The sequence below is a fragment of the Pinus tabuliformis genome, chromosome X (genome assembly GCF_031772625.1).
Source record: "Pinus tabuliformis cultivar Carrire ecotype Pingquan chromosome X, CPIR1, whole genome shotgun sequence".
Classification (NCBI taxonomy): Eukaryota; Viridiplantae; Streptophyta; class Pinopsida; order Pinales; family Pinaceae; genus Pinus; species Pinus tabuliformis.
In genome coordinates this window covers 369,930,679-369,950,515 of record NC_142308.1, presented here as the reverse complement: position 1 = coordinate 369,950,515, position 19,837 = coordinate 369,930,679, and the positions used below count along the sequence as shown (strand labels likewise).

At 37.7% G+C, this 19,837-nt stretch overlaps 1 protein-coding gene across 2 annotated transcripts; it reads left to right on the top strand.

Moving 5' to 3' along the window:
• Window positions 1–350: 350 nt before the first annotated feature.
• Window positions 351–18,140, top strand: LOC149140044 (uncharacterized). Of its 2 annotated transcripts, XR_016264626.1 has the most exons (5): window positions 351–770; window positions 5,920–5,996; window positions 17,188–17,317; window positions 17,458–17,821; window positions 18,024–18,140. XR_016264626.1 is itself a non-coding variant. In XM_089448929.1 (3 exons), the coding sequence occupies exons 1-3, from the start codon at window positions 372–374 to the stop codon at window positions 15,476–15,478; spliced, it is 645 nt and encodes a 214-aa protein (XP_089305055.1). In that variant the 5' UTR covers window positions 351–371; the 3' UTR covers window positions 15,479–16,036. The 2 variants fall into 2 exon arrangements, 1 of the variants encoding a protein (XP_089305055.1); XM_089448929.1 differs by lacking the exons at window positions 17,188–17,317; window positions 17,458–17,821; window positions 18,024–18,140 and adding an exon at window positions 15,310–16,036.
• Window positions 18,141–19,837: the final 1,697 nt, after the last annotated feature.

The window sequence follows — 19,837 nt, the reverse complement described above, 5'->3', positions numbered from 1 at the left end:
ATATTTTGAAAAAAATGTTTATACATGATTAATATACGATTTTATTTTAAATATAAAATGTTGGATAATATGGAATTTTTGATAGTTTGTTGGAGTGTGGAATTTGTATGGAAATTTAATTAGGCCGATAGGCCTTTCTTTGAAAGGGACCTTTCGTCGTCCTTTTCCTTCTGACGGTGACATCTGGCCAACGACTAAACGCTGACACCTGGCGAACTCCGTTTTCGTTTTTACTCCGTTTTCGTTTTTGTTCAGGAAACGAATACCTAACCTCGCGAACTCCGTTTTCGTTTTTGTTGAGGAAACGAATACCTAATTACCTGCTTATCGGCTTGCATATCGGCCTCTGCAAAGAAGGGGCGGAGGTATTCATGGTTGCCGCCGCCTCACTGACTGACCCTGGGCATAGGTGGACGATGCGCCCGCGCCTGCCGGAACAGAAAACACCCAGTTCAACGACAATCCATCCATTTTTTGCTCTTCATGTCTTTTCCACGCCCTCTGCAATAATGTTTTTCTGCTTTTCCACTCACTGTTGCACTATGTCTCCAGTTTTTGCTGTGTTATCTGTCCAGGTTTTGCTGTCTTATCTGCTTATCTGCGTTCTGGGCTTATTGCTGGTAACTTTCTGCACATTTTTGTCACTCTACATATTCGAAAACCCTTCTGCGTTTGTTTGGTTGATATTTTGTCCGCATCTTTGTGCTCGTCCTCGACCTGAAGCCTGCCATAGCAAATACGTCTCACTGCATCGATATCCGGTATCCAAGGTATGTATTAAAATTGATATTCTTCCCACCTTGCTTTCTGACTTGCACGACAATTGTTCAAGGATACACTTCGTCTTGCTTTTACTTCTTTTCCAGGTTGGAATTCTAAGTGTCTCTGATTCTCACTGTCTAATGGATTTTTTTCCCGGTTTTAGATAGCTGGGATTGTTTAGGAAATAGGGAATTCCTCCCACTATATAATGTTTTAATTATTGGCTGTGGGAGCTGTGCATAACTGTTATGGGTTTTTTTGGAGTTTCAAGGCCCTCAACCTACTTTATTGTATGAACATGTATATTTGCCTCTCTCAAGTTCGAGCCTCTCAGCCCTGGTTTGAGTTTATAGCGTCATAATTTATGTTTGGACTTTGTTTTGATTGTTCGACCCTACTACGACTATATAAAATCAACCTTTTCGTAGTTTCATTTTCATAAATACTTTGAATGATGTGTTTATTAATTCTGTTTAAGATATGAAATCTTGCGAGATATGCATTGTTGAAAAGCGAGACTCATTTTCTCTTATTATTTACTTGGAAGGCTTGATAAATGGGTGTTTCACTTGTCCACAACATGTTACTTTCTAAGATTATCTGGCAATTCGCTAGGATTAGTTATATGAGAGTGTTGTGCTATTGGATTGGTGGTTGTTGTGCTATTGGATTGGTGGATTGGTGTTGATGTCTGAGGCATTCTTATCAGTATGCATTCTACAAAATTTTGGCTGCTTACCGATCTTTCATTGTTCATCTTGTTAAATAAAGGTCTGACATTGGATGCCACCTGTTTGGCCGGAAGACCATAGAGTATTTTTCAAGCAGATTCTGCTTTCTACAGTTTCTGTCCTATTTTTTTAGAGCAGATAACATTTAAAGTTAGTAAAATATAAGCTCGGTTTTTGAAATCTAGGGATATTGCTGTTTAATTGTCTTCTATATTAAGGGATTTGAATAACTTTTGTAGTCCAGTGCCCAATTTTTGTAACGTCAGAGGGAAAATTGTGTCAGGTCTTAGCATATCTTGCATGTGATGTCATTGGTAGTTATTAGCACTTCTGCAGCTATATGCCAGAATTCACACAAATAGATTCAGTTCTGATAATCTGACTACAGAGCACTCTTGTCGGAAGATTCAATGCATTGTATGAGTGGTACTGTGCTAGCTAGCATATTGAGTTACATTCTGGAAATCATTGTGGCTTTGTTTGTTTCCCAGCCTCACAAATGAGAGTGGTGTTAGATTGAAATATTCCGAAAGGCTAGGACATCAAGTCTTGTAAACTGCATGAACAATCTGTAGGGTTCTGATACTTCTAAATAATTTATGCTGTTTGATTAACCGTATTTGCCTCATAACATGATTGTCTTAGTGGAGCTTGCCAAATGAATGAGTGTTGTGGGCAAGTATTACACCTATAGATTGTTCACGAATAAAATATGTAACTTTCTCAGTTTTCATGTCCCAGGAAATTGTTTGAGAAGTCAAAGAGAGTACACTTAGATTTAGCTTGAATTTTAGGCTGTAGGTAGTTGGTCTCCATGCCTGAAACTATTATGCTTACATAAAATTAGGCAGTGGATAATTGATCTGTATGCTTGAAATTAGTAAGCTCATCAATTTAGATTTTTCCTATTTGGTTTTATGTCAATATGCCGTTTATAGTACACATTCCTTGTCTAAGGCATGCTTTGCTTCTTTTATGCATCAATGTGAAAATGAAAGTCAGGGATTTAGAAATCGTTACTTACAAAATTTATGCACATCTTGGGGAATTATACTCTCGGTGGCACTGTTCTTGACATGTGCAATGCTGGCACTCACATCCCTTTTTGGGCACCACTTATCTGTCTAAAGGAATGATCCATACCCTATTGCACTATTGCTTTACATGCAGCATTAGCATCCATACCCTAAATTGGGCACCATCTAGCTGTCCAAAGGAATGAGCCACACCCATGTTTTTAGGATTCTTCATAGTGTTCCTTATCAGATGGTTATGACTTTTGCACTAAATATATACTGTTTTTTTTTTTTTTTTAAATCTTTTGGAGATTAAATAAATCATTTCTTTAGGCCCCTCTTATTTTAGGCCAGTAATTTCATGCTTCAAGAGTTGCAAACTTTATTAAACTAGAAAATTAGTAACAGAGGTCTCAGGTGAAAGAGGTAGTACAAAGAAACTAATGAAATTGATATTTCAGTTTCACAGACCTTCTCCACTAAATAGTCGTAGAATTCGTTTATACAAACATTAGAGTCCAGTTCCTTGACTATTCGAAATACTAGGCATGAAGTGAAACATGGCCTTGGTGGAGGACTTATTTTCCAGTTGATGACTGTCGTCAAACTGGGTTGTGCAAGATTATAAATAAGACACTATATCATGTCCATTCTGACAGGCATATCAAAACATTCTTTTACCCTTCTGATTACAGCAAAGAACCTTTAGATGTGATTCTTCAAATGTTTTGGATCAAATCATGTTGCTAGAACACACTCATTGAGTTCTCTATTGTTTCTGATTTCTGCCAGAGCTTTACTGGCATATCTGACTGAAAAGTTTGAACTTTATGAAATGAGTAGTGAGTTTTATTCTGAAATGAACTATATTGTGTATTTGTTGAGTACTTGTTTTGAAGGATAAACCTGTAAAACGAGTGCTTATCTGAAAAATAGAACAGAAGATTTTGACTGCATTTGTGACATATTTGCTGGAGTTCTTTAGTGTTGTCTCATTATAATTCTTCTACCTAGAGTCGTTTATAACTTTGAAGCATTGATCATTGATGAAGCCTTAGACCTTTTGTTGCAGATTTTTTATGCTCGATATGTTGGAGAGCTTAAAATCTTTAGCCGTAGATGACTGTTATCATTATAATCTCAAGCCAAACAATTGAAACTGAGAGTTAAGCTCCACAGGCTGTTAAACCAACAGCTGTACAGTCAGACAAATCACCAAAATCCTTCTCTGTATGGCCTGCAGCACATATGTGCTGTATGGACGTGTATGGCTGCTTTAAGGCTTGATAATATGATATATGGTTCTGCTGTATGGCCTTCTCACTGACTTCTGGTTCCTCTCCTGCTCGCTAGATCTGTTCCACTGTAAGTTACCTCTTCTATCTTGTTTTATTTATGATTTACTAAAAAACCCCTAAACTGCCAAAACCCTTATCTCATCCTGAGATGTATGACCCAGTTTAAATCTAACTCATTAATGTATTAATTACACTTCATTAGACTCCTTAGGCTATGTCAACTGTAAAACATAATATATTTTACTTTTTTTTAGTGAATTATAAAATAGAATTATTTACCCATTTTCTAAGTGGTCACTTTCGGCATGTCTCAAACCACTCACTGCACATTCACACTGAAATCTGTGCAATAAGTTCCTGTCTGAGCATGCTTCTCAACAAATCATATATGACATATTCACTTGATTGTTTTTCTTGTTTCTTCGACCGCATTTCTCCCTACAAGGCATTGGATCTGATTGAACCAGTTTTATGTTGAAAGTTTATCTTAATCAATTGATAATATGCCATCTTTAGGGCATGAAATATTGTTGTTCTGTGTATACCTTGGAGATCTGAACCGAACAGCAAGGAGATTCCAGGTGCGAGGCACTTTTTCCTGATTATCTGAAGTTCAGCCTCCATAATTTTGGCGAATCTCCTCTTTGATGACAAATATCAACACGCAAGAGAGAGGAAGTGTGATTACAAGACAATGCACTCTGTTTAAGCCTTTCATTTGACCCTGTTGAAAGCAAGATCCTCAAGGGCAGTTTTCAATGATAACATCTCCCGGTGGTACCCTAATAAATGCAGTTGCCAATTGTTCCCAAACTTGAATGAACATAAGATATGCCCTCTACATATATTTATTTTATGCTCAATTTCTTTGTTTCTGGGTAAACACAACCTTTTACATGTTGATTTACTGCGCTGCTACACAGGAGCTGTGGAAGTGTAAAAATTAAATAATACTTAAATATATGTCTAAATATTTTTTTGATTTATTTGTATGTTCTAAGAGCTTCATCGATAAGATATATTAAGAAGATTGTGATTGGGTCCATTTTTATGGAATTTGTAATAGAAGTTAACATAAATGAAGTTGATTTTATATTACTTGCATTGGATCTGATTGAACCAGTTTTATGTTGAAAGTTTATCTTAATCAATTGATAATATGCCATCTTTAGGGCATGAAATATTGTTGTTCTGTGTATACCTTGGAGATCTGAACCGAACAGCAAGGAGATTCCAGGTGCGAGGCACTTTTTCCTGATTATCTGAAGTTCAGCCTCCATAATTTTGGCGAATCTCCTCTTTGATGACAAATATCAACACGCAAGAGAGAGGAAGTGTGATTACAAGACAATGCACTCTGTTTAAGCCTTTCATTTGACCCTGTTGAAAGCAAGATCCTCAAGGGCAGTTTTCAGTGATAACATCTCCCGGTGGTACCCTAACAAATGCAGTTGCCAATTGTTCCCAAACTTGAATGAACATAAGATATGCCCTCTACATATATTTATTTTATGCTCAATTTCTTTGTTTCTGGGTAGACACAACCTTTTACATGTTGATTTACTGCGCTGCTACACAGGAGCTGTGGAAGTGTTAAAATTAAATAATACTTAAATATATGTCTAAATATTTTTTTGATTTATTTGTATGTTCTAAGAGCTTCATCGATAAGATATATTAAGAAGATTGTGATTGGGTCCATTTTTATGGAATTTGTAATAGAAGTTAACATAAATGAAGTTGATTTTATATTACTTGATTTATAAATGCTTAATTGAACAGTTATGGTAAGTTTATATTACTTGATTCAGAAGTGTTTATTTTTTCCCCAAAACTTTCGTTTTATTTCAAAAAAATTCAAACCTTCATTTACGGTGACATGTTTATGTTTTATGACTCCTAACTTTCAGAGCGCTGTAAATCAGGATGTTCCGTTGTAGACTAAAACCAAAAAATGTTTATACATCTGTCTCATCTATTAGAAGTTTCAACCTTTATCTACCAAGAGATGTACATTGACATGTTGGTTTGCAGAAGGGCCATGGCCTTCTTCTCAGAATTCTGTTATTCGAGTGTTTTCTTAGTGTTCTCTTCTGTGTTTTTCACTGGCAGGGACAGAGCTGTTCCCAGGTTCAGAAATTGTTCGCCCAGGTTCTCAGTTTCTCAGAATTCTTCTGTTTACCTTGCAGGTGAGTGCTCTCGAGCGCAAATGCCGTGCCTGTGTTTCTTTCTATTCTTCCTGTCCATGGTTTTTGGACCAATTTGGTGATTACATAAGCTTTATTGTCTCGGATGCTTCTTTACCTATTCTCAAATAAACCCAGAATAAACTATATAATGTATTGATTTAATCTGATTCCTCAAAGCATCAGATGGAAAGTTCTTTTATTTTTGCAATTAGGTTATTTCTATTTTTCTCTCAACCTATGCTGTTGCTTTCATGGTTCTATTCCGAAACATTACGTAGACTTTAAAAAGGACTGTTTAATCAATAAGTGTGAATATGTTAACTGGAAAAATTATGCGGTCGTTAAAACTGTAATTCGTGGGGTGGATAAAGTGTTAAAATCTGTCAAATTCACCTAAGAGTTACCTGGGAGTGTCGGATGCTTTAATTACCATTTATATACGCCACTGCTTTCACTGTGATTACAAACCCTGCCCCTACGGTTCACTTCGCACATAGAAGGTCGAACCTTCACTTCTCCCATGGTCCTTAAACTGCACATGGGCTTATCATGTGGATAACTCGCAAAGGCATCATCTGAAAATTGTTTCGAGTGCTTTTTTTTATTACCTTCTTTGTTTCACTTTCATCTGAAATCCATGTGGGCGTTCGAGAATAAGCTTCTAATTGCTTTGAAATTAATCTGGGAATTTGGGTATGGGCAGCCTTGAAATCTAGTGTTTAAGAAAACAACACTCACAGGCCTTTTGATATCTAGGTGATCGAGATTGTCACAGAGATTTTCACCACTTGTTGGGATTGGAATTGTAGTCCCACTAGAACATATGATGATGTCAAGGGAAGAGAACAAGGATGTACAGGCCCCGGACTCGTCTGCCATTGAAGCTCCATGCTTTCTTGCAGAACCAGGAGATGGTGGTGGTGATAATAATAACGATGGAGATGTGGTTGTTTCTGCTTCTCAAGAAGAAGCCAAAATGATCAATAGTAACATCAACAAGGATGGGTGGGAAGCAGCTCGTGCATGGTTGATGACATTGCCCAGGCGGAGGAATGTCATGCACAATGAGATCGAAGATTGGCTTCATAACAACAAGCACAATCTCTCTAGAGAAATCATCACAATGCCGCGTCAACAGCTTTACCGATACTTTGTCAACCAGCACAAGCTCATTCGCAGAGCTGACCAACCACAGTCGCCCCAACAACAAGTACTCACTTTTCTCTTTTTTGTTTTTTTGATAAGTATGCTTTTTCTTAAGTCACTAGGAGATATGAACCCCACTTCATAATACAGGACAATACCCACTTTAACAAGAAGAGTGATTTGAACTTTGTACCTTTACCGACTGATCATGCAGTAATACCTTTAATCTCAATCTAATTCTGAATTTTCATTTATATGGGTGTAGTACAGTTCTGAATTTCCATTTATTTGGGTGCGGTGTAATTCTGAATTTCCATTTACTTGGCTTTCACAGGATAGATTTATGCCTTTTCTTTTCCAAAATTTCCAAATAATATCTCTGGTGAAACCCAAAAGATATTTCCCCACATCTGTGGAAGGCATCTCGTGTGCCAAATACAGAGGGGTTTGAGCTAGCTGAATTACCAGCAACTTTGGCCGCAACTGGTTGAGCTAAATGGTAGATTATGTTTTTATCAACAACCGTTTTATTATTTTTTCAAGTCTTTGTGTGGTCATGGAGGTCCTCTTTTTGGTCTTTTTGGTCTTGTGCAACTTAAATCTATTTCAATTTCCAGGTTTCTATATTGGCAAGTTTCTGCAGTTTTTTTAAATCTGATTTATTAATTTTTTTTTGGTCTTGTGCAACTTAAATCTATTTCAATTTCCAGGTTTCTATATTGGCAAGTTTTTGCAGTTTTTTTAAATCTGATTTATTAAATTTTTTTTTGGCAATTTTGAAATTGTGTTCTCATAATTGAGTGATTTAGTCAGATGGGTTAATTTGAGTGGTTGAGTGCTTTAAGCTTCTTAGATTAGATTCCGCATTCATGTCATATCTTCTTCGACTAGAATTTTGTATTGTGGTAAAATTGATGAATTGCAGGTACTCCTATCACAGGAAAAAGAAACCTCTTGTTCTATTATGGAGACAACCTTGACACCGAATGCCATTTCTCTATTGCTGAATGGTTGCACCGAGATTCAACCACTACTTCAGATAATCGATGTAGGTTCCGTTACCTCATTGAAAACAACATCCTCGCACTTCCACATTACTCTATCTGATGGAGCACATCAACATAAGACTTTGCTACCATCCGCATATGGCCCACAAGTTGTCTCTGGAGACATCCAAATTGGATCAATAATTCTGCTCAAAAAAGCAGCTTGCACGGTGCTCCAAAACTCCTCGTAAGACCCACCATTTGAAACCACCCTCTTTTACTTTACCCGCCTAGCCGTTTTTTGCAACAAAAAAAGGAAAATGCAATCTTTATTAATTCATTTCTTACTTGTTTACATAAGGTCGATCCGAATCGTCGAGCTTGAAGTTGTGAAGCGCTCAGCAGTGTTGATGAAGGACATATCAACGTTGCAACATGCACAGGCGGGTTCAGCCCAATCTAGCTCTTCATCAGCTGAAGATCCCTTGCCCTCTTTAGTTACTCCACTACCTACGGCAACAACTACAACAATTCCATTCACAGCACTCAACCCTTATCGAAAGTATTAGTCTATCCAAGGTAGAGCATCTGCAAAGACGTCATTGAAGGCATACAACAATGTACGAGGCTCAGGAAAAGTTTTCAGATTTGACCTTATCAACCGTGATAAGGAAGAGATCCACCTTTCTGCATTTGCTGAACTGGCCGAATCTCTTTACAATCTAATTCAGGTTGGGCAATTATACATTGTATCAAATGGCACAGTGAGAGAAGCAAATCCAAACTACAACCACCTCAAGAACAAATGGGAGATTTACTTATCTGCTGCTTCCATTATCAATCCATGTCCTACAGATGATCCAACGTTTCCCTACCAAAGCTTTCACTTCAAGAATATTGCTGAAGTAAGAAATGCAACTCCAAATACAAATGTAGATGTCATTGGTGTTGTTACTTCCACATCACCTGCATCAACAATTCGACGAAAAGATGGAAGTGAGACATTAAGGAGAACACTCATACTAAAGGACATGTCCGGTTTTAGCATTGATGTAACATTATGGGGAGACCACTGTGACTATATCGGACAACATCTTTCTGATTTCTACTCTTTTGACAACCCACCAATTCTTGCAATCAAAGGAGGGCGCGTGTCTGAATTTAATGGCACCACAATAGGGACAATACCAACAAGCACTCTCACATTAAATCCACAGGTTCCAGAAACTCAACAACTACATGCATGGTTCCGTGAAACCGGCTATAGCTCTTCTTCTCCATCTTTGAGTAGAAACTATGGTGTTTCTTCGAAACGTGCCCTGCCACGAAAGACGCTTCATGAAATTGCTTGCATGCAGCCCTCTGATAAAGCGGTCTGGGTTTCAGTTCGAGCAACAATTACTGCTCTTCATATGGATGACTTCTACTTTCTAGCATGTCCACTAGATTTCAATGGCAAACAATGCATGAAGAAGGTTGTGGAGCATTCCAACAATCTTTGGCATTGTACAAAATGTAACGGTGACTTCCCAGAATGCGACTACCATTACAAACTCAAAATTGAACTACATGACCACACCGGGAATCTACAGAACGTCACAGTTTTCAATGATGCAGGGAACGAGCTCATGGGCATCACGGCTAAAGACTTGTTCCTACTTTCTATCGAACCAACTGATCTACAAGAAATTTGTGGCCGCATTTCAGGGCACCGCTTCCAGCTAACACTTTCCATTAAAACAGATTACTTCAACGGTGTTCAACGCTTGCAACCAATACTGATCAATTCAGAGGAAATTCAATATGCCTCTGCATGCAAGGAAGCGCTCACTGACATTCAAGCACTGTCCGCTTCAAAACGACCTATTGTTCGCCGCCTGTGAACTTTTTCTTAGGGCTTCATCTACCATGCCTGTCTGTACATATAGAACCATTTCCACACAACTAATTGTCTCATCTTTGTAAATTACACACCCATGTTATTATGATGAAACCTATAGTTTTCATTGCAAATACTCTCTTCCAGTCATTCCAACATATGTATGTTTGCCATTTACTTTTTACGTAATATAAATATCAACATTTGTACAAAGTCACTATGTGTCTCGTTCGTTCTCTACATGCTACACACTGATCCCTTGCTTGCTAAGCTATTCATTTTATCGATCAAACATGTGAAACAAAAGTTTTTTTAAGTAAAAGGAACAAAATATTTTGATTCTTGTTTCTCTCCTCTCAATGATAGATACTGAAATAACATATGATTTCATAGCATTCCTAATTGCATGTTTTCCCTTCTACCTACTCTACCTATCTTCACCGATGTCGAACTAAGAAACATTTAAAACTATGTTCAAAATATAATGTTCCAAATTCACAATGGATGTGCACCCAATAAAATGAGATACCAAACATGCACTACTTGTTTACGAAAACTAACAACTATTACTTGTACTTGTTTAGATATGCCACCAAACAATCAACTTGCGGACAAAAACAAGCGGCGGCGTATTCTATATGCACAACAAAAGGATCGAATAAATGCACGACGTCGACTACTTTATGAACAGCACAAAAACCCTACTACTTCCTCTACATCCCTTCCCACCTCAAATGCTCTCCCACCTATACAAACCAACCCAGCACACATTCATCATATCGATTATAACCCTCCCCTTAACGAAGAGCACCGTCGCTTTCGAGAAAGGATTGATGGACTTTCTACCTTGCATGTTTGCACAACATGCAAGGAAGCATACCCAGGAATGAAAACAAAGCTCTTCCACAATAGACTCTCTTGTTTTCGCTGTGCGTCATCTAAATCTACCAATCGTTTTTCTGAACTGAACAACATGGACCCTGGAGAACAACCCTATGTCCTTCACCAATTAACGCAAGTTGAAGAAATGCTCATTGCACGTGTCAACCCCATTCTACAAGTCACTCATTCCCGTGGTGGTCAATATAAATATAGTGGCCATACAATTAGCTTCCCTCAAGATATTACCAGTATTGCCAAATACTTACCCCGGATGCTCTCTGACTTAGACATCCTCATTGTGAAAAGGCAAAATCCATCTGAAAAGGCTTACGAATTCTACGTTTGCAAATCACGTGTCCTTGCAGCCCTTGAATACAAAATAAAATATGACCCTTACTACCATGATGTTCAATTGAATTCATCTACAATTTCTACACTGCTAGATCTCCCTACAGACATTTCTTCTCTTCTCCACAGTGTAACCACCTCCTCTTTTGAACCCCATCAAACCACTACTGATTCCACTTATAATCCTGATGATGTCATGCTACCTCCATTAGAAATCCAACCCTCTTCTTTCGTTCCAGTCCTCCCAAACTCATGTACTGAGCGTGACCACATTTCTAACTATTTGCACTCGACCCATTCAAATTCAACAAGCTCTATCGATTGGCCTCCAATATCTCCAACCGCTATAAATGAATACAACACCATCGGCCTCCTTGCCATGGCATTCCCCACACTCTTCCCTACAGGCATTGCAATGATCATGCAACCAAGACTTACAAAAGTTGAAATGCATGAATATGCTTTGCACTTGCTTCACTACCATGATAACTGCTTTGGCCAACACCCAAGATTCCGCTACTATCTTTATAACATTCTAATGCGCCACCGTAGCCAAGCAACAGCCAGTGTCTTCGTGAAGAAGTACATTGAGAACAACTTGCCAACAACGGTATCAGAACTACGCCAGTGTCTTCATGAGTCTCCGGATTCAAGATTGCCAGAGCAAATAATGAGGTTTGGGTCAGCTCTACGAGGAACACGGTCTTTCTGGAACAAACGCCGAACTGAGCTGACTGACATGATCACACAAATAGGAAGCCCAACATTCTTCTTCACTCTCAGTGCAGCTGATACTAAATGGCATGACTTGCACGCGATCATGCCCACAAGTGTTCATTCCACTCCAGTCAACCCCTTCCAATGGAAAATCCAAAACATAATTAAAAACCCACATCTAACAGCCCAATATATGCATTGCAGATTTACAATTTTCCTTGAAGAAATCCTTCAAAAAGGCCTCCATGCAACCGACTACTGGTGCAGGTATTATTTAATATCCATATCCCTCTACGTTAATTTTATACGTTGCATATACATGTATTAACTGAATGTACCCTCCATGTTATATTCAGATACGAATGGCAACATAGAGGGTCCGCACACATTCATGGCTTCCTTTGGCTACAAAATGCACCAGACATGGACACACTTGATTGGGACAATGCATTGGAAGTTGCTAATGCACAGAAATATTTCGACCACTACGTAACTGCTTGGAATCCACGTCCGGCAGAACACCGAACTATTCCGCTTCACCAGTCAACAATTCATAACCCGTGTGTCCTTGACACAGCAGCAATATTCGCATCCAATCAATTTGAAGACTACACAGAGCTTGTCAACTGCGTCCAACACCATACAAAGTGTCATGAATCTTCCTGTCTTCGTAAGAAAGACAATGTGCTTAGCTGCCGATATGGAGTACCGTGGGAATTGAAGTCCACTTCTTCACTTTTCATTGATGATAAGGGTCATAAAACCTACGTCCCTGCTCGCAATGATGAGAGATTGAATATTCACAACGCTGATCTACTCTCTATTTGGAGAGCAAATGTTGATTGCCAACCAGTCCTTTCTCGCCATGCTGTATTGAAATATATTTCAAAATATGCAACAAAAGCAGAGACACGATCTGAGAGCTACCGTCAAATGCTATCGCGACTATCACAAAGTGCCCTTCCAGAAGCACCTACTAGTGGTGTCATCCGGAAACTCCTTACAGAAACCATTGCAGATAGAGACATTGGTGCACAGGAAATATGCCATATGTTACAAAAGCTACCTCTCTCTCTTTCCAGCCGTACATTCCGTTCTTTGAATGTCAACAGGACTGTTTTCAAACGTGTTTCGCAAGATACCGAAAATCCTGGTTCGACACCAAACTTTATCGTTGCGTATATGAACAGGCCTGCCTCACTAGAAGCACTGCCCCTCCTTGAAGCTGCTCGCTCGTGGTCATATTCTTCCCAACGGAGAAGTAACCACTGGAAACACCTATTTCCCCCAATGATTGTACACGTCTTGCCCCATTACAATGTCATTCCTTCCTCTACTAATCCTTCTTATGCCACATTCTGTTGGAGTGAATTACTCTTGTATTTCCCCTTCCGAACACTCCCTGATGATATCGGTTCAACTGATGCAGAAATTATTGCACATTGGGAACAAAAAAAGGGTGCATATACACCATGGCATGTCCATCGTGAACCTGAAAACCCACAAAGCCCACCTACTGAAGATCAACCTACCCCACACACCCCCCCTGATTCCATTCAGATGGATGAATGGCAAATCCTCTCTCAACTACACCCAGGTTACAATATTGCAATTGATGACCTCGACATGATTGGCTACCGCGACTTCGATGTCAACCACAATTGGTCACAAAATACTGTCCCTCCCCCATTGCAAGAAACCGCCATCAATTTCATTGAATTCAACCGCTCACCCATTCAAAACCAGCATCAATCATTTTCCAACCTTCTCCATGAGCATACATTATCCCCTACCCAAAGCATAGCTTTCACCGCTGTTTTTTCACACTTCAAAGCCCCTTCGCCAAAATCCCCACAGAAGATCATCGTACAAGGAACAGCTGGCACAGGAAAATCCCATTTGATTAAATGCCTTCACCAAGCATTTGTGGAAAACTCGCCAGCCAACAAAAACCCTTTATTGTTACTTGCACCAACCGGCGTTGCAGCTTTCAACATAAATGCCCTCACAATTCATTCTGCCCTTCATATCCCTATCCAGACAATGCATCGTCTCGAAGGCCAGCCGCTCCTACACCTACAAGAGCAGCTCCATCATGTAGAATACATCCTCATTGACGAAATGAGCTTCATTGGTCCAAAAATGCTTTCTCGCATTGACGATCGTCTAAGAGAGGCATTCCCTCTTCATCGGAATACACCATTTGGTAATCGCTCAATTATCCTTGTCGGAGATTTAGGCCAACTCCCACCTGTAAAAGACATTCCTTTATATGCTGGGACATCGCGTGGCACTGCACTTTGGCGCAGCTTCGACATATTCATAACACTTTCAACCGTTTTCCGTCAACAAGGAGCTAGCTTGTCCCAGGTTGCTTTTCGGCAAATACTTGCAAATCTTAGGAATGGAATATCTACACTTGAAGATTGGCAACATCTAATGTCAAGAACAAGTTCCTCTCTTACACCAGAGGAGAAATGCACATTCAGCGAGTCCATGCACCTATTCGCAACAAACAACGCAGTTGTCTTGCATAATAAGAAAAAGCTCAAACAATTGAACATCCCAGTAGCACTTTGCTCTGCGGAACAACAAATACAGAAAAATCCTACTACAACAGAAGATGAGCACCTACCTGCCAAGGTGCTCTTATGCAATGAACAAAAAGTTATGCTCACCAGCAACTTATGGGTACATGCAGGCCTTGTCAATGGCACGCTTGGGAAGGTCGTCTCAATATTTTATTCAACTGACTCAAAGCCCCCAGCATTACCATCCTTTGTGGTTGTTGACTTTCAACAATACAGAGGAACACCGTGGGACATTTCACACCCAACATATGTACCCATTCCTCCCATCACAAGGGGTGCACGCCGTCAGATACCACTTCAAATGGCATGGGCTTTAACAATACACAAGTCACAAGGAATGACATTAGACAAAGCAACAGTGGACATCGAAACCAAAGAACGCCAAGGGCTAACATTCACTGCAATTTCAAGAGTGCGGTCACTATCAGACATACACATCAATCCAGCATTCCCATTCTCCCGCATTGCACACATGCACAAGAATCCATATCTTAAGCGTAGACAGCAAGAGGAATCATTCCTTGCATCAAAATCTATGCAGGATAATACACTTTAGCCAATCATACAGCCTGCCTTCCAGATTTACCCACATGGTAAACACCAGTCACTACATACAAAAGTTTCACATAGATTCCTTGCTATTATATTTAATTTCATATGATTTTATATTCATTTCGAATCGTTTAATTTATTTCAAATTTTCAAACAAAATCGTCAAACATATTCATTGCCATTTACAGTGTTCCCTTTTCTGATGCCAACAGGTATGAATACATGCTATTTACGACAATTGTACGAGTGTTGCGAAGAAATCCAGCAACAAGAGCTTACATTACAGGATATGCAGACAAGGATCCTGCCACAACCATCCATGCCACTATACCGTTTGCGCCCAGCAATTACGCTATTAAAGAATATAAGGAAACTACTTAAGATTACAATTCACATCCATGAAAGGGATGCACACAGGCAGATGCGACATCAACTGCAGGAACAACTCGCACAACATGGCACCACAATAAACACTAACTGGTGTTGCCGATGCCATGGCCCATCATGCATATATGATTAGCGGTTCATTCTCAATGACATCTCTACATAATGCTGTTATTGTACATATGCTTACAAGCCAACAAAACTTTCATTGTATATATCTTTACTTATATATGGCATGTTTAGTTATATCTTAATAGAACTCTTCTCTGTTGTATGAACAAAGAGTATTCAAGTACGTGGTCCACTGCGCTTTGTTTTGGGTTTTATGATTCAAACAACAACTTTTTGTATAAAGAAACATGTTCTGACTTTAGATAGGTCGCTTCGGTTTTATGATTCAACCAACAACTTTTTGTATAAAGAAACACGTTTCTGACTTTAGAAAGGTCGCTGTTTACATCAACCTATTAGGGAAATTTTCATTTAGCGCTGAATCTCTCAGTATCTGGATTTCAGCAGTACCTTTCTTAATTGTTAAATTTCCCAGTATCGAAAATGCACTTACCTCTGCCCAGTAGTTGGTACCTTCTCCCAATGCAGCTTTGAAACAGACTCTATGGTTTTCTTACAGAAGAAACACATGTCCAGAACCACAAATCCCTGGAATTTATGGGAATTTCATGTCTCATGCATGTCAAATTCATATTTGCAATTAAAATAGTAGATGACAAATGTTCTTGACAGTAGAGGTGTTTTCTTTATAATGAACTATTTCTTTTATTCTGGGCTCTTCAAGGTTTGTTCAGTTGACATTCTTTACTGTAGATTACAGCTGCACTAACTCATGTGTTGTACACCTTTGTTTCACCTAAAAAGTGAGTGGATCACCAAGGTTGCATCATCCAAACGAATGCAGTATGATCAAGCCCCTACTTCAATTAGTGTTCTCAGGAGTGGTTTATTTATGTGCGTACTCAGTACTTATATTTATTATTTTTTTTTCCTACTTTTAATGTAGCTAAGTGAAATATGAAAATACAAGTGCAAGGGATGTCTTGGGTTAATGCGTGTTTTTAATACAAATCATACTGTAAATTGCTTATACCGATGGCTGAACAGATTTTAATTGAAAAGTGAGCAGCAGATTAAGTGCACATAAGGTCTATCTTACTCTGATACTGCACACAATTTTCCGCAGTTTATCAATTATCCTAATCTATAACATTTAGCAATTTGGTTCAAGATCAGATAGTTTTGCTGCGTCCACAAACTCTTTAACAAGATAATGTAATGGAACAGGATGATCCCATTATCATGCTAGAAAATTCTGCTTGAATATTCATAAATATATTTGGCTCCTCTGCAGTTTTGGTACATCTTTGATATTGCATTTTAAATTATTCATTTGTCCTGTAACATCTTTTTCCACAATATGAAAACAGAGTAACATCATTTAACCAGAGCTACTATCTGTAAGAGATAGGGTGACCATCATTAAAATAGCGTCGTTGATACACTTTTTTTCACATCATTTAAAGTAGAGCTAATATTTGTAACAAATAGTAGGAGAGCAGAGTTACACTATGAGCATTTAAGCATTTATCGACCTTCATTCACGTTCTTTCTTCAAATTATGAAAGGTGAGTAACATCATTAAACCAGAGTTACTATTGGTATGGTCTCTTTAACATGATAAGGTTTTCCAGCTTATGTTTGCAGAAGTTAAAATGATGACACAAAGATTTTCAAAGTTGTTGCTGGGTGAAGACATGTCAGGTGGTGGTAAAGGAGTATGTACAGCCCTGGCAATATCTAATGCTTTTACAAACCTCTCAGGTATAACATTTTTAATTCTGTTCTGGAATCACACAGGATTTTATGCAAGTCTTAAGCAAAATTTTTTACTTAATCTTAAGACATAAATTTTCACTTAATTTCAAGATACTAACTCCTAACATGCGGATCTCTTGTGGCAGCTACTGTTTTTGGAACCTCTGGTGCAGGAGAAGAAATCAATGTGGCGAAGAGATGGAGTGGCTATTATCCGTTAGTGATTACATTGTTGAACTCATCCCAGCTTTCCAGAACTTTCCAGATGGTAGTAGCTTACAGGTAGGAGCTTCATAACTCTACTATTTAAATATTTTTTACTTGCACATAAATGGTGTCATGGTATTCAAACTTTAAAATTTAACCTAGGCAATTCTCTACAGAGAATGCACTTGTTTCTTACGAACAAGTAGAAATTGTTTTTGTTCTTGTTTCAGGTTATGGTAAGCAATTCTCTACAGATAATGTACTCGTTTCTTACGAACAAGTAGATATTGGTCTTGTTTCACGGTTAGTAAAGGGTTATTGTTGCATTTCTTTTCCTTTAAAGGTGGTTGTGTCCCTTAAGTCACTATACAAGGACAGTCTGATGCCCACATGTAGTTAATACAGAATGTATTTTGAAAACTACGATTTAGCTTTGTAGTGCTTGAATCATCATTTCATGTTGGTTTTCATCTTTTCTTTCTCTTCTGTGGGAAATTTTGTACAGGAGTCTCAAATTTTGTACTCAGAATTATCACAAGAAAGCCCCTGCTGGGTTTGTAAGGAAAGAGAGCTTCAACACCAGTTCTGTCTCCAACCGCCAAGATGATCAGTACACTACTAACATGTTTAGTGAAGAATTTATGCTATTCTCTTGTAATCTATTGGCCCCCAAAGCTCCTCATAGATGAGAATATTTGCAGGATGTTCATATTGTTGTAAGTTTGTAGTAGTTGTGGAATGCCTGACTCTTGTGCTGCTTCTCATCTTCAACAACAAGAGTTTCTGTGGTGAATAAGCAGAATCCATGTCCTGCCTTGTGAAGCAGCTCTCCACTGTGATAGCTTTTTTTGTAATGTCTCTGATAAAAACTTTAGACTTCTATTTCATTCTGTAATATGATGGGATTCACTCTACAAGATTAGGGGATCCACTCTACAGAGTCCATGTCATACCTTCTGAATCAGCTCTCCACTTATGTTAATTTTCTCTGTAATGACCCTAATAAATCCTATATAATGAGATTTCGTTTTTTAATATGATGGGATTTCACTCTACAAGATTGGTTTCAGTTTTACATGTATTGTGGTATATCAAATTTCTCAGCTTTACTTGTAATAGGATGGGATTTCATTCTATAATATCATGGAATTTCCCCCTGCAATATTTGCTACTAAATTTTACAATTCCAAATTAATAATCCTATCCTGTCACTTAATAAGGCCAAACTAATAAGGCCTTACACAACTGTTCATTTGCACTATGATAAAAAAACTGTAGTTTGTGAACATGTCAGAGACAATACTCTGTGCATAACATTGGAAATATCAGGTACTGCTCTGTAGATGGGACAAAGCGACTGGTGTAACGAGTCACCCACCCGTTAAGCGTTAATTTAGCATACAATATTGATGGGTGCATGAGACCCTTTATAAGTAATATAGCCGTTTGTGAAACGGTCCAATAACTCACTAATTTTCTGCATTTGACTTTTACCAATAATTGGGAGGGTGCTAAAGCGTATGGACTATATTAATATTTGAAGTAGTGTTTGATATTTTGTTGGTAAAAGTCATTAAAATGTTAATTTTATTATAATTAGTTTAGATTTTTTCTATATTAATATTTGAAGCAGTGTCTGAGATTTTATTGGTAAAAATGATTAAAATGTTAAGTTTATTATAATTACGTTAAATTTATTTTAATTTGAGATTTATTAATTTTAATTTGAGATTAATTTTAATTTTAACGTGAGATTAATTTTAATTTGAGATTTATTAATTGTTGGATGGGATCAAATTTCAGCTTAATTTTTTTTTTGAGCGTAAAATTTGAAGAAAAATTTGTATATAGAGATCTGATCCTTTTCAGTGTTTGAGAGATCCAGAATTATTAAATTCATTTTAAATTAAATATATTAATTTATATTTATCATAAATTTATTAATTTGTAATTATAAAAGTAGTAAGTATTTATATGTTAAATATTGTTATAATTTTATTTAATTAATAAAAACTATAATTTTTTAAATATTTTAATAAATAAATAAATTTTCATAACACTTTAACCTATAAAACTTAAAAAGTAAAACTCTTTCAAAATTTGTTGTCATTTTATTTGTTTTCACATTTTATTAATATATGAGAGAAAAAATTTAGTCGTCTACTTGGAATATTCTTATCAAATTTACGTCGTGAAAGAATGTTTGTTTGTTATAAACTTAACTTAGATCCACTAATATTTACTATAGAGAAATTCAACAACTCTAATTTAATAATCCTATCGGCCTCTCTTTGTACCTTTTGGGACAATTGCTAGTTT

Excerpts from the sequence above, each read along its gene's own strand:
- LOC149140044 (XM_089448929.1), top strand. The coding sequence starts at position 372 with ATGGTTGCCGCCGCCTCACTGACTGACCCTGGGCATAGGTGGACGATG. Across the intron at positions 771-5,919 it reads ATCGATATCCGGTATCCAAG|GGACAGAGCTGTTCCCAGGT; the intron begins GTATGTATTAAA and ends TTTCACTGGCAG. Across the intron at positions 5,997-15,309 it reads TTCTTCTGTTTACCTTGCAG|GTATGAATACATGCTATTTA; the intron begins GTGAGTGCTCTC and ends TGATGCCAACAG.